Source organism: Anomalospiza imberbis, chromosome 2, assembly GCF_031753505.1.
Source record: "Anomalospiza imberbis isolate Cuckoo-Finch-1a 21T00152 chromosome 2, ASM3175350v1, whole genome shotgun sequence".
Lineage (NCBI taxonomy): Eukaryota > Metazoa > Chordata > Aves > Passeriformes > Viduidae > Anomalospiza > Anomalospiza imberbis.
Window position 1 is genome coordinate 81,521,179 of NC_089682.1, and position 15,429 is coordinate 81,536,607.

A 15,429-nucleotide genomic window follows, 5' to 3' on the forward strand; every position below is an offset into this window, starting at 1 on the left:
GTTTTGAAAATCAATAATTCTTTCTATCGTGCCTATAATGGTTTCTGTAATAATATGATATGGATGATATTAGCTGTAAGAATTTAAGTGGCAAACGTTAAAGTCCAAGTGGATTTAGAAGTAACTGCAGCCAAACAAAATCCTTTATTTCTTCGAAATGAAGTGTTTAGACACTTACATGAAATAATAGATTTGAAATTATTAGGCATGTTTTCATTGAATTTTTAGGCATGTTTTCACTGAATTTTTGACATTATTGTGAAACATTTTCATTTCACTGAGGTTGTATTTTGCACAGAAAACTAGCAAGAACTGATGATTCCTTTTTAAAAAGTCCTCTTTTGAGCAAAACCAAACAGATGGTTTTTATTGCCAAAACCTAACAACTTTTTATCTTGCACCATCACTTTCCTAGAAACATTGAATTGATCCAGGAAATCTGAGTATCATATTATTGTATTTAGTATTTAATTTCGTTTGAAGCTGATCTCCCTGAAACATTTTATCTGAAATTCTTTCTAATAAGCCCTGAACTCTTGTTAATTCTTTAAATACATCAAATTGTTAAAACCACTCCCTTTTTCACTCTGCCCTTTGCTAGTTCACGTTCTGCAGCTGCTCACAACTCAGAAAAACAGGTCCTGTCCTTGGGAAGAGAGAACATCTAGAGGTCCAACTAGAGGTATTTAGGAGAATTTTAGTAGTTAAGCAGCTGCATATCTAGCAAACAGGGAAAGAAAGTAAAATTTAGAACTTTTTAAATCAAACCTTTAAAAAAGTTAATTCAGGATCAGAAAAACCTTAGAAAACTTAGTTCTGGCTTCTTTAGATAGGTCTCAAGATGACACATAACACTGGATGGAGGCTAGATAAACTATGCATTTACTTTAGGTTTTTAAAGATAAAAGCAGGAAAAAGCTTATAAAAATCTTTCGAGACTGCTAATTTGAAATGTGCAGAATTTAACCTATTTACAATATAAGGTATTCCAATCTACCAGAGATTGTGTATTTGTCGAGGAAGAGAAAGATGATCAGCATAACCAAAGAATGGAAAAGATAAAAAAAAAGAAAAAAGTGAACCCAACCCAAACCAAACAAGCAAGTGTTCATTCGAGAAGTGAGAGAGAAAAGCTCAACAGTTACATACTTAAAAATTCCAATTTCTTCTGTGTTGATATAAGAATGTCTAATAACAAAGCAAAATGAGACAGTACTACCAATAATTATAACCTCATGCTGTTACTGTATTTAAGCTTATACAATCATAGCTTAAATGAAATGAGACATTTACCATGAGGCAAAAATGAATCAGAGATATAAAAGACTAGTATAAGTATTTAAATCACACTGGTTAAACTTACAGTGAAACCAGATTATATTGATTACATTAATCTCCCCTTCTTCATTTCACATGTATAGGAAAATTAGTAAGCATTGTAGTAAGCACTTTTCAAATTTTTGTAGTTATACGCTTAATACCTAAACAGAACCAAAGTTAAAAGAAAGTTAACTGAACAATGAGAGAAATTGGATTTTTGCTGTGATATCTATATAAAATCTATACTATATTATATTCAGAGTATAGTATAATCTATAGTAAAATCTATCTACACTATATTCAGAGTATAAAAACTCTGAATATATAGGCCAAGAAAACACACATTTTGCAATGAGTGGAAAAGATGACTATTTACTAATCAACAGAGAGAGCTACTATTCTCTTCTACTTAATTGCATTGCTGCACCAGAGGTTTCCAATTAATTTGAACTCAGATTTGCTTGTGAACCACATACAGGGCTTGGGATTTGCTTTCTATATCCTTACATGCAGCTGCAGTTAATTCAGATAACATTTTCATTTGGTTCAGAAACCAGGGAAACTTATTTCTCACTGCTCATTGTGTGCTTAGAATCTACCACAATGAACTTGTGGCGGCTTTCATAAAACCAAACTCTCCCTTGAGACAATATTAAATAGCAGGACAACAAAATGTCTGTGCCCAGTGAAGGGTGGCTGAGTGACTTCAGGGAACCTCTCTTTGGTGTTGGTTGTAGCCCAGGCAAGAGTAGGTGTCAGAAACAGGCACAACAAGCTTCTTTGCTTACAGTCAAACTGCACCAGTGGTGTAAAATGAACATAAAAATAATGGCACCTTGGATGTTCTGTCCCATGGGCTATGCTACAAAACCCCACCTATTCTGGCAGATGCTCTCCTGGTTGTGCCCCATAGCTCTGTACAGATATTATCCACAGTCTTGCCAGACATTATCCTGCAAGGTAAACTTGAGATTATAAATCTTTCAACCTCGTTAGTTATTAATAAAGAAGATCGATGATTTTATCAGGGAAGTTTCTTTGTTGATAATACACTGTAGGTTACCACTGACCTGACTCTATGGACTGAGAATCAATATCATTGAGATGCCTTTGGACAGCAGATGAATGAGAATCACAGTATTATGGAAGGTGTGAAAGGAATGGAAATGCAGAGATGAGCAGCTTTCACTGTGGAGAATCTCAAATCCAATTGGCATAAAGTTCTTGGTTTGTGGAAGGCCCACTTCAGCAGCAAAGTGGAGAACATGGAGAGCTCTAAAAATGAATGTACTTTCTTAATTTCCACAAAACCAGGGCGATACCAGGGGCTTGCAGACCACTACACAAAGCACTGCTTAATCATTTGAATTTCAAGGGACTTTTTCTGTTCATTACAGGGCATTTCTAGATCTACATTTCAAGCATAATATAATTTTGGAAAGTCCTCAAAACTTCTGAGCTTGGTAATTTTCTTTACTCACGTTTGTCAATTTTCATTTCTTTACACAATGAAAATTCTTCACCATCTACTTATTTGCTTCCACAAGTACCCTAAATCGGCTGCTCTACACCATCCTGTGTCTTGAGATAAAACCAAGTTATATTACCCAAAGACTACTGCACCCCTTTACAAGACTTCGTTCTAATATGTTTGCTTACTTAAAATGCCAAAAATAATTACTGCTAATAATTTTTGGTATTATTTTCAACTTGAAAGGAAAAAAGTAATACTTAACCCCTGAGCTCTTAATCATAAAAAACAATGTAAAAAGATACACACATCATTATTTTGTCACTTTTAGCTGCAATTTTTGGACTGAGACTGGACATTCTGGACAACAAGATCTGATTGCTTATTTGTGGAGCTCTGACCTTAGGCATTAGAGTGTCCTTTGGTATTAGCATGAATAAAGGTTGAGATTTTAGGGATGGTGTTTAAGATAAGAGGGGAAGATAATGAATTCTAATCTGTTTTGCTGTTTTGTTGCAGGAGACGCATTTAAAGAAATAGAAATAGTCATTGTTAAGTCTGGCACAGCACCATCTGAAAATAATTTATAAAAGCAGTGAATATATTGCTTAAAATACTGAACTATCAAGAGCTCCTGGCTGGTTTCCACTGCCCAAGCTTAAAGAATCCCCTGACCCTGGAGGCTGCTGGATTCAGCTGGAGGCTCTGTCTCCTGTAACATCCTTAACACAAGAAATAGAAAGACACTGATGATGTATTTTTATCATGATCCATATGGACCAGGACAGCTGGAATCCAAGCAACTGTTATGCCTGAGATAAGTTTCTTGATCTTTGAGCTGCACCTACCAGAGTACTGTAGTAATAACCAGAAACAAAATAACTGAACAGTTACAGAGGCTACTGTTTGCTTCAGCAACCAGTATGGAAAACATTTTGGAAGACATTTAGTAAACCTTGATTTTACTTCAGTAAGAATCAAATGGTAGGGATAGTGGGAAATATTTACAGAAATGAAAAATGTGTGTAAAATATAAAAGATCCACTGATTTAGAATTGTTTCATTAAATCAGTATGGCCTTTTTCTATTATGAAGAATAAATTATGTATTCAGCTGTATTATTGCAACTTAATTAGGCACAGCAATTAGATTAAACTATAAAAAACAATTCAGCCTACATATGCCTATCACAGTCTCTATCTCAAATTAAAAAAAATTAAAGCTTTGTGTTATGGTTTAAAAAGCTAAACAAACAATGAGGTCAGAATTTTATTTCAATGCATGAATCCTTGCGAAAACAGAAGTCCAAGCTTCAGCTTCTTATATGACCATAAGACAGGACTGGCATTTAAAGAAATAGAAATAGTGGTTGTTAAATCTGGCAAAGTACAATCTGAATATAATTTATGAAGGCAGTGAATATATTGCCTGAAACATTATACTATAAAACATAAAATTATGCAATACATTTTCTGAAGGAAAAAATGCTTATTAGATGACTTATGAAGTCAGACACCAACTGAGGTTTTTTTTTTCCATCACTACTTCAGTAGTTCCCTACCTCCATAGCAGATCTTAGGATTACTAAATTATATTTCAAATGAACAAAAGAATCCTTAAATGTTTGGTTATTGTTTCTTCAAACCTTTCTAACATACTTAATAACACATTTACTATTATATTTTGCATAGCAGAGATTTAGCAAGGATACAATTTAACACAGAAGTTTTTTAAGCATTTGCTGTAATGAATATGAACAAATACTAAATACTTAAATTTGTCTTGCCTACAAATTTCCATAGTTCAGCTGACTTGGTATGTACTGTTTCCCAATAAGATAATACAACATATTCTGATATGATGATGTGCAGGGATTAGGTGAAGGGTTGGCAGTATCATGGGAACTGTCTTCCTAACTAATTTTTGTGTCTTGCTTCTTTTGCTTCTGCATGCAGAAAAGAACTGGAGTACTTTAAAAAATATATGCAGACTTCCTCTGATTCCAATGGAATGTACACACTGGTAAAGCGAATGTATGAATTTTTAACTGCCATGGACATCAATATCCAGGTATTTCCATTTTGAATTCTTTATAAAAGAGAATCTGAATGCAAACATTTTTGGGAGTCATGCGTGGCTATGAAACTTCTGTTTCAGTATCTGTAATAGCTACTTTTTGAAGAAACATCTCTACAAAGGTACCTCTAGTGTGTGTTTAAACACAGCTGCCTTTTTCTGTCAGACACAATCCAAGTTAATTTAAAGTATGCTTTATATATTTCTCACCCTATTACTGAAGAGCACTTCAGAGCACAACTACTGAAGACTACGTTTATTCGGGTGTAAAAGAAAAAAGTTTCATAGGATCTGCACTAGAAGAGAACATTTTGAATTCTGTTACTATCAAACTGTAACAACTATTCAAATTCATCTAATTAAAACTAATAAAAGAGCAGAAACCTAGTAGAACAAAAAAAAGATAAGCAGAAATTTGTCTCAGTTAAAAGATGTATTTCAGGCTCTATCACATTACTGCTACTGAATACGCTCAAATATTCTCCAGCACACTCACCTCTTTTTGACGGTACTTAATTGCCAGTTTCAATCTTGCAAGATCATTACCACTTTGTTCTTCTATCAAGCTATTATCATCTCTGTAATTAAGAATAATTTCCAATTCCCTGGAACTCCGTGTCTGATCCAGGAGATCTTTTGCAAATTGCTTGCATTGCCGTGACAGTTCCTCATACTCTGACTTAAACTCATTTTCGACTTTACTCAGTTCCTGCAGCTCCCAGCTCAGCTGAAAAGCGGTAAGGAAAGGATCCTCACTGGACAAAGCAATCAGTGATGGGCTCGCCAGAGCCTTGTAGATATTGAGTCTGGACCGAGAGTGGCGGAGGCTGTCCACATCTGAGCTTGAGACACATTCGACACAGTTACAGCGCACCTCGTGTGGCCTGGGCACAGACACCCCTTTCTGCACAAGGAGCTTTATGATTTCATAATTGTTGGTGTGGGCAGCCAGAATAATAGGTGTGATATCCGGCGTAAATTCTGAAAACTGCTTGTCCAGAAGCACTGGTGGCACCTGTGAAAGAAGGCAAAAATCCTTACCTCATTGAACAAGAGTTACAGAAAATTAAGCTAAAAACGGTTTACCAGGTAATACACTTACTGATGGATCTTTATTTTGGTCCAGAATTGAAGGAAACTCTTTAAATATAACAATTCAATTAGCTAAGATAGTGTCTTTCCAGTTAATGAATTGCTATAAACAGGGTGTGATCTTTCATAGAACCAGTTTATACATAGACAACCCACAGACAATGATTTATTAGAGCAAATTATTAGATAAACAAGGATGAGTTAGACACAAATGCTCCTCCCCAGTCCCTTAAAGTGAGCAAGATGGAATTTTTTTTCTTGTCTCTCACTGATTTATCTCAGTTTCATAAGGAAGAAAGAATCATGGGGGGGCATAACTGTGAATCTCTGAAGGAAGCAATGGCCAGGACACAGGCAAGTTAGATTTAGAAAATAAAATGGTCAAGTAAATGAGAAGAAAATTTGCTTTCTTAAAGAGAATGTTGAAAATAAGGTTGTGTAGAGAAACAAAGACTTGCTGCAAAGAGCTTAATGTCTTAAGGCTCAGTTCCTACGTTCACCTGCACAAAGAAACATATTCTGTTTATATGAAAACAGGGGAGTTAGTAGAAAAAAGGCTCCCAGAGACCATTTTTAAAGACTCTTCTGATATGCATTTCTGTTTTTTCAGTCTTCTTTATCAGAAGACTGTAAGGTTTTTAATTTTAAGCTTGTTTCTTTATTTTACACTACCAGACTCTAAAGTCTTTTCCAGGTCAAGACAATTTGTTCAATTAGTATGACTAAGAATGTGAGTGTAATTAGCCAAAGTCAATAAAAAAAAAAAATTATATTGGCATCATCACTTACAGACTGACTTTTGTCCACAGCTCAATATCCAAGTACAAACTCAATTCACAGAGCAACACAGAGAGGTGCTCTGAAGGATGCTCTTTCAGGAGGAAGGAAAGAAAAACATTTGACTCAAAGTTATCTGAAGTCTAGAGAAACAGATGGCCATCGCAGGGAGGAAAAAATTTTTGATGTAAGTCTCATGACAGCACCATGACCTCACTGCCAGGTGGAAAAAACACAAGTGGAGTGGAAGTGGTAAAATTGGAGTGGAAAGTCAAGACTGGAGATCTGGCATTCAGGACTGTAATCACACATCCCTACAGAAGCAAAACCTGCCTGGCCATAGTGGATTGCTGACCTTAAGTAGCTGTGCCAGATTCTGAGAAGTCAACAGGCAGATTCTGTGGAGTAAACAGGCAGAAATCCCTTTTCTCCCCTCTCATGCACTTAGACATGCATGCTTGGCTTGGCACTGAGTCAGGCTGGCACTGAGTTTGTTTTAGCACAGCACTGTGGGCTGACTGAGCTGGCACACCCACCCTCATTACCCTGTGCAGAGGGTGCAGTAATCCTCACAGGTGCATGTTCACAACCAGTGGTTCTGAGCTAAGCAGCTTCCATGCAACTTCACTTCTGCTTGCTCTGTTCTGAGGTACAAACATAATGGTGTAGTGTGTGCAGAGAAACATGGGTTAAATATTACTCATGAGGTAAGGAACCCAGCTGAGAATATACTGAAGGTACATATGGATGGAGGGAACACTTGGGTACAAGAAGAAACAGAAGCTCTGTGTGCTGTGCTTGGTCTCAGGCCAAAACCACAACTCTGGACATATGACTTCCCAGAGGACTCTGTGGCTCTGCCCACGCTGCTCTGTCAGGTCTCTTCCAGGGTACTTCTGGGACATCTGTCACCTCCTGGCTGGACACTGCACAGAGCACACATGGGGAAGCCCAGGTGTCCCGATCACATCATTATTCCTGTCCAGTGTGAGCTGGGCTTCAAATCCATGTATGCTTTTTCTCCTGTCTTTGGTGTCAGTGGGGGAAGTGAGACCTGTTTCCTACCCCAATTCTCACTGGTTATTGCAGTCTTAGATTTGTCTTGTCTTTTACTTACATATTATATAAAAAAGGGAAAAAAAAAGAGCACTGCGTGCACACCAACACACTTATTACGCTCTAAATTGCAACTGTGGCCAGCGCTTTTGAGACTAGAACAGCATGAAAATGGTGGTAGAGATTCAAACTCTGCATTAGTAGAAACGAGACTTTGGGCTATCATAGAGCTGAAAAAGGTTTATGGAGAGGCATGTATTGTGTTCTGACAATGTCTGCTACAAGCAGAGAGACTCCCCCTTGGCCTCAGGTTTAGGGTACCAGACAGCAAAGAAGAGAGTGCAAGGGCAGAAAACTCAAGGTCAGAAAGCTGTGGCTTCAAACTCACTGACTGCTCAGAGTATAACTCTGTCACTTCACATGTCGCTAGTTTTTTACTCTCTGACAGTACTGAAGTAACATTTGCTTCAAGCCCTGCCAGAACAGAGGGCTGTCTTAAACATATCGTCAGCTGCAAACTCTGAAAAATTAAGGCACAGCTTCAAACGACTTGGCATTACAGCAACTGACTTATACATGAGGTCCATTTCCTTACAAGCTGCTTGTTTTTTCTCATAGCTTATCAAAGTTATCTGAGTTATCTAAGGCTAACTAATATTCAAGGCTAATGCACACATTTTGGAATTCATTGCATCAGAATTTACCCAAATATAGAAGTATTTATTAAATCTTTTCAGCTGTAACTTACAGAAATATTTAAACGTAAAGGGCAAACCCTAAGACTTCAACTTTAAATACATCATGACTTTAACCCCTTATCCTTTACCTTAAAATTACAAAATTTTAAGATTTTGTACTAATTTAAATGAAAGAGAGAATATCAAAATAATAAGGTCAAATTATTCCCTCATCTGAAGCAAAATTAAGTACTTATCTTTGAAGTACTGAGTGCTCTCATGGCATTCAGAAAATTTCAACATCTAACGGCTGACCCAGAGTACTTGCTCTTAAGTTATCAGACTTACAATGAATTTTACTTTCAAACTACTAAAAATAATTCTCTTTAAAGAAAACCAAACCAAATAACCAGCATACACTGATATTAGCCACATATTTGGAAGCCTTGACAGAACACTCACAGAAAACATTTGAGTCTTCCTTAAATCCTGGAGGACAGAAAGATACTAGGCCTTTCAGTCACTGACTGTGACTGTGACTTCCCAAGGCTCAGCAGTGGTGTAACTATATTATACATTTTGGAGTCAGCATGCTATGTTTGAGGCTGCTTAAACTTGGCAAAGGCAAATATTTTTGCCTTCTTACATTTTGTGAAGAATTACTACTTCAACACTATTTACAGAGCTGAACATATATATATTTGTTATGAATGTCTATGTGATTAGTAGACAAAAAAAAAAAAAAAACCAAAACAGAAAATAAAGGATAGCTCAAAGTCTGAACATGTCAGTGCTCAAGGGCACAAGATGTTTTTGTCTCATTTCTTTTTCCTGCACTCACAGTCACTGTAAGTGGGAATGAGTCAGTCTGGTTTGGAGATCTAACAATTATTTTAGATACCAAGTGGAATATATAGAAATAAATATATAATAATAAATATATATAATAAATAAATAATAAAAATATATAATAAGTATATATAAAATATATAAACAATATGTTTGTTTATATTCCATGTATGGTCTATGTGAAGACAAGCTCCTTTGCTATGACAGGAAGAGAAATCCAGGTTAAATTAATGCCAGTTAGGTCTGAGACGTTTTCCTGTCCCCCTGACATCAAAGGAGAGACCAATTGTTGATGATCTCTTAGACAACAAGGAAACAGAAAAATGTAACAGTCAGTTTGGAAAACAAAAAACATAAACCCTATGTGTGTCTTTTTCTCCATCTAGATTTCTCAAAATAGCTCTCATTACTGCCATATCTCAACAGAGAGACTGAAAACTGCAGAGTCCATTTACCTGCTGTTTAAGTGCAAGAGGTCAGAATCTATGGAAATCTATTTCCTTGGGCAAACAGATAGGTTCCCTGACTCTTGTCCTTGTTTATTTATTTGTAATTATTTTGTTTGTAAATGAATGAAAATCCCATTTGGTTTTGGGCAGTTAGGGGAATAAATTTCTGAGTCATGTCCATCATGACAGCATGATTGAAGGGAAAACCTAAAGCAAAGGAAAAAAGAGAATATATGACAGATAAGATGAATACATATGTCATGCAGTACCAGGTTATATAAGGAAATTATTATTAAAGTGTGTCATCAAAGTCTCAGCTGCTTTTCTCTAATTCTCACTAATTCTCTATAGCTATCATCAGTCAAATACCTTGAAAGTGCTTAACTCTACATTTCTGTACAGCCCACAGCACATGAGTTATCCCTATGCATACACAGTTCCATGCTTTACATTCTGGCTTGTTGAGTTTTTCTTTTCCTTGGTTTGCTATTATTGTATCATTATTGCACCACCTAAAATACCTTCTGATTAAGACAATGGAAGTAGTTCCCCTGGGAAGGGCTCAAAAATTCCTCCTACCACAATTCCTTCACTGTGGACTAAGTCACCAGTAAACATCCAGATGTACTGAATAACTTAGAGATATCATGTCAAGATAACTTGAAATCAGTGGTCACAGCACCGGAGGGGTCCTGAGACTCATGTTGAAACTACCCTCACAAGACCACACAAACAGCAGGACTGCAGTGGTGGCTCCTGATTGTCTCACACTGCTTTTTCCCACTCCAGGGTGCTCACTGTGCATTGTACAGCTGGCATGCTGGGTGGCCATCAAGGATGTAAGGCAGGCAAGTGGATGGAAGCGGCCAAGCTGAGCTCAGGGACAGCATCCTTTCTGAGCAGGGTCTGTGACACTAGCCATGTGCTACACTGTCATTGTCTGCTTTCCAGAAGCAACTTCCCTGGCCTCCCTGAGAAGGGTTCTACCTGTTTATTGTCCTTGAACTCATTTTCCTAAAGGTAAGCACCACACTCAATCTGCTACTGTAGTGTTTTCATTGGATAATATTGTACCTCTGTGTCTAGGTTTTTTTGGTTTTTGTAGGAAACAGACACATAATTGATGTAAAAATCAGGGGTCTTAGGCACTGTAAGATGACTAGTAACAGTCTGAGGACTAAATGGAAATGTTTTAGTAATATTGTAACTTCTTAAGAATGCATACTTTCATAAGATATAATTAAAAATTGTTTCCTTTAACATTTTCATACCCAAATTTTACCTCAGAGATGGCAAGGTGTTCAGTGCTGGTCTTCCAGATTTTTTTTCTCTGGAGTCTAATGTAATTCCAGTTAGGAATTAAAGCCAGGTAGATATAGCAAAAAATAATAATTAAAAGTCAGATATTTTTGTGTGGTTATTTTTTAACAAAGTATTCCAGATTTTTTTTTTCTTCATCTTGAAAAGTTTCTTTACTCCAATATTTCCCTATGATCTAACAACAAGAAGAGCCAATCCCACATTTTTTCCAGATTAAATTATTGTGATTATACTGTGTGATTATGACAATTCTAATTATTAATTTTAAAAAATGTGCCTAACATTTTCCTGTGAAAATATTATATTTCATGTCATGCAGGAAAGATGTCTAGCAGAGAGGAGCTCTGATAAGCAACCCAAGATATTTATCTAATTTTATATAGCTGAAATTGGGTAAGGTACGCAATCCCCTTAGCATGGAGCTCAACATAATTTATTCTTCGGACACAAGTCATGTGCTAACTAGCTCATGGGCTGTGCTATCTCATGCTGGCACTGACCCACAGCTAGCCATGGCTTGTGTCTCCTAAGCTGCACTGCTGGGATACAAGACAGGTATTTTTCAAAAGTACTGCATTCATCATCTTGGCCAGTTCTCCAGGATGTGTGAAAAGAGGGTATGAACAGTTAATGCTGAATGTGCTCCCTTAGGAGCTTGCTTTTAGTCTGTCTCCTCCTGTTAAGGGGGGAAAGGTGACATTCTTGCCTCTGTGTAAACCCTTCTCTATGTACATCACGTGTCATAATATATTTCCAAGGCTCAGGCCTAAATACCCTCATTTGGTGGCAATATGAATCACTGTTAGCCAAGGATATCTTCCTCCCACTTAGAATAGTGTTTTATGTAATATCATGTCCATTAATTTTGCAGAAAATTTACTTTCAACTTTGATGGGACATTACTGGAACAGGGATGTTTGTAGCAGCACAGAATCCCTGTCGCATTTAAGGAGGCCTTAAATGCTTGCCTTTTTACAATCTGTGAATTTTGAACAGTTAAACTTACAAGTTTGAGTTATTTTCAACCATTTTTTCCCAAGCACAAGCTGAATTTACAAAACCTTGGATGTGTTTTATTTTTTATCAGCTACACTTAACCTACCCCAAGATGTGAGCTTTCTAATGCTTGTTCATTCTCATCTTAATACAGCTGAACCAATTTGTGTGTCACAAGTGTCACATCATGGACTGATCACTTCCAGTCTCCATGACAGCCACATTGCACAAAAAGCATTAATGTAACACATTAAGGAAAAGATTTTGACCAATCTGTTTCTAAAGCTCTGCAGTGGTGGGTGGATATGTCACACCATTTCCTCACAATGTTTCTGATACTTCATATGCTCTACCTTTGTGCAGTTTAAGCCCATAAATTCTTGTTCTATGAAATGCAAATACAGAGAATACTTCATTTCTTTGCTTAGTTCCTGTTTTCTAAGTTTTCATTCAGACTTTCCTTATGGGGCTGGAACAGGATAGGTCCCTTCCAGCTTCCCACCCTCTAAGGTCCCTTCCAGCTCAGGCCGTTCTGTGATTCTACAACTCTATGATCTATCCTCATTCTGATGTCATCAGATGTGACTCTGACTTTTGAACAGTAAAATGGTATTGTCCAGTCTTTTCGTGTTAGTCTTATTTTAATATTCCCTGCAGAACTGTTATCTTAATTGTTTTCAATTCCAAGACATACTTGGTTGATTATTTCTGCTCCACTTAGAACCTTACTTTTTTTCTAACTGAACTCTCTTATTTTTCACAGAAATAATTTCTTGCTTGCCAAAACCTGAATTCTAATTGTGTCCTACAACAGCCTCGAGATCCCCCCACATTGTCAGTTGTCTACAGAATTAACAGGCCCTCTATTTCATCTAAAATGTCATGAATAATTGCACTGATAGGGATAGACCCCTGCAGGACTGCTCATTTCACCCCTCTATTGAATTCATATGTCCTGTTTCACCAAGTACTGTGGGCAACTCCTGTGAGTGTTTTTCTTAGACTGTCTTTTGAGTGACAGTTAATGAGATCTTACAAATCTTGAGCTATATGATATGTACTGTTTTTTCCCAACATACAGAACTTGCTATCTGGTGATGAATGATAATTATATTGTTATGACAAGCTTTGTTCCTGACAAATCTTGGTAGACTCTTATTCATGTCTGTATTTTCTTCCAGGTGCTTACAAGCAGAATGTTTGACTATTTTCTTCAGGATAGTCTCTGCTGTAAAAAGCTATAGATTTCTTTTATTTGAAAAAAGAGAATATGGAATGGAAAGGGAATACTGTAAAATTAATTGATAACAGTTTCCAGACAGAAGCTGAGGACAATATATTGGATTTGATGGGTTTAGACATGAATTTGTTGGGCGGAACTGATGTCAAAAGACTTCAGTGCTTTATTTCTCTCTTCTTTTTTTTAATGCTTTATTTGTCCTCCCTGTATCTCTGAAAGAACTCTGATCCAAAATACTGCCTGTACATCAATCTGCTCATTTCCAATTAATGTTTACCTGTGACCATTATGAGTGAACAGATGTGCTGTTTCATCAGTCAACGCCAGTGGCTTGAGCAAGGGTGGGAAATTGCTTAAAAAGTAGACACTCAATACAAGACTCCGAGGATATTTAGAATTTGTTTTCAGCTATGGAACTTACACTTGCTCTCTCCACATACAATTTTTAAACAGGTAAAGGAGTGTTTCTAGTAGGAGTTCTGGGCATTACTTGACTGCTCATAATGAGGAGTGACAAGCAAAAGTTGTTTTCACTCAAGGGACAGTGAATGAAGAGAAATAAAATGGTTTGGAAAAAAACATGAGAGCTGAGAAAGAAGAAAGATCTTATTATGGAAAGGAATAAAGGAGAACTTGAATTACTTATTTCCATCATGATAAAGCTCATATATATCTCTCTGAGTTTGCATGATGAGTAATGTCAATACTGAAATGTTCTGAATGTTCAAAACATTTGAACATAGATCTAGGGGGGGGGCCTTCCCATCTGAATTTTTTAAACAGATGCATAGGTAATTTTCCCAAACATAGAATGGTTCATAAAGACAAAATCATTTTAATGAACATTAAATCTGAACCAAATAAGGTTCTGTTTGTTGAACCTCTCATTCTTAACAAACTTATACTACTGCCCTCAAAGCTGATTTCCTGAGAAACTGTGTCTCTGGTCTGATTAGTAAAGTGTGGAAAAGCTCTTGCTTTTCCCTGTTCATTCTTTTTGCCCCAAAATGGCTCCAATAGTCAGCTAGAGAGGTGGAAAGAAATTGGCTTGCGTCAACAATGAGGTTTTCAGAGAAATGTCAGAACAAAGGAGTTCTAAGAATCTAAGCAGGATCCTTTGTTTATCCCTGAGCTCCCTAGATCTAGAAACAAGAAAAACTGTCCCACTGGCTATAGAATTATAATGATTGTTTCTGAAAAGGAGCTTTTGCAGAAAAGACAATAACAGATTGGTGGCCTCCCTTGGTATCAACAAACTGTTTAGGAGATATAAGTGCCTCAGAGGGTGGGATTATTTAACATTGCAAAGCAATTTGTGATATCTTCAAGGCTGGGAAGTAAATTTAATGTTTGAGAAAATTAAAAGGGTTGTGCTCACAAAGAACAAAGTGGGAAACAGGCAAATTCGCAAAACACAGAAAAAATATTTTCTCTTTAAAAAAAAAAAAATTAAGAGAAAGGAGTACAAAAGATTATGGCAGAGACAAAGAAACTTGTATCTTAAGAGGATGCAGAGGAACTTCACAAAAAGCTGTTTCATAAGTACATTATTGACAGTGTGTTATTCAGTGGTCTGTTATTTAACAGTAGCTCTACATTTTGAACCATATTGTAAATTTTCCATATTTCACAGATGCAAAACAGAACATTTTTTCTGAAGTATGCAAAGGAGACCAAGGCTCACACAACTATGCTAGGATATGCTGGGAATGAAAGATGTACTTGAGAGGCAAAGGACTGAAAACTGAATTTTATTACAGGTTAATGATATTCTCAGCTGGATTCAATTCCTTAACCATAAACACGTTAAGATTCTCCTTGCATACAATAATCAATTGAACAATCCTCCTGCTTATGAGGTTTTGGAAACATGTAAGTAAACAAGAGAAGATTGCTAGAAATAAAAATATTCCCTTTGAATTCCCATTGCAAAGAGGTCAAAGGAGAAATGGGAGAGACATGCATTATTGTAACCTGTCCTACACAGTGAGAGTCCAGGGGCAGAAGAGTTAGTCAGAGGTATTTAAGGGTACATTGCTAGAAGGAAACCTTTGAAACTGATGCCAAGGGTAATGGATTGGTTCAAACCCCTTAACAGTCATTTCA

General features: G+C 36.7%; 1 protein-coding gene across 3 annotated transcripts in view; it reads right to left on the reverse strand.

The window, feature by feature from the left end:
* TRPC4 (transient receptor potential cation channel subfamily C member 4) overlaps window positions 1-15,429 on the reverse strand; it is a 129,250-nt gene that overhangs the window by 54,199 nt on the left and 59,622 nt on the right. For 2 of the 3 annotated variants that reach the window (XM_068182060.1, XM_068182061.1), the window contains exon 3: window positions 5,364-5,882. The exons of the other annotated variant lie outside the window; for it this stretch is intronic. In XM_068182060.1, the coding sequence (XP_068038161.1) occupies window positions 5,364-5,882 (519 nt within the window). The remainder of the gene's footprint in view (window positions 1-5,363; window positions 5,883-15,429) is intronic. 3 annotated transcript variants of the gene reach the window in all.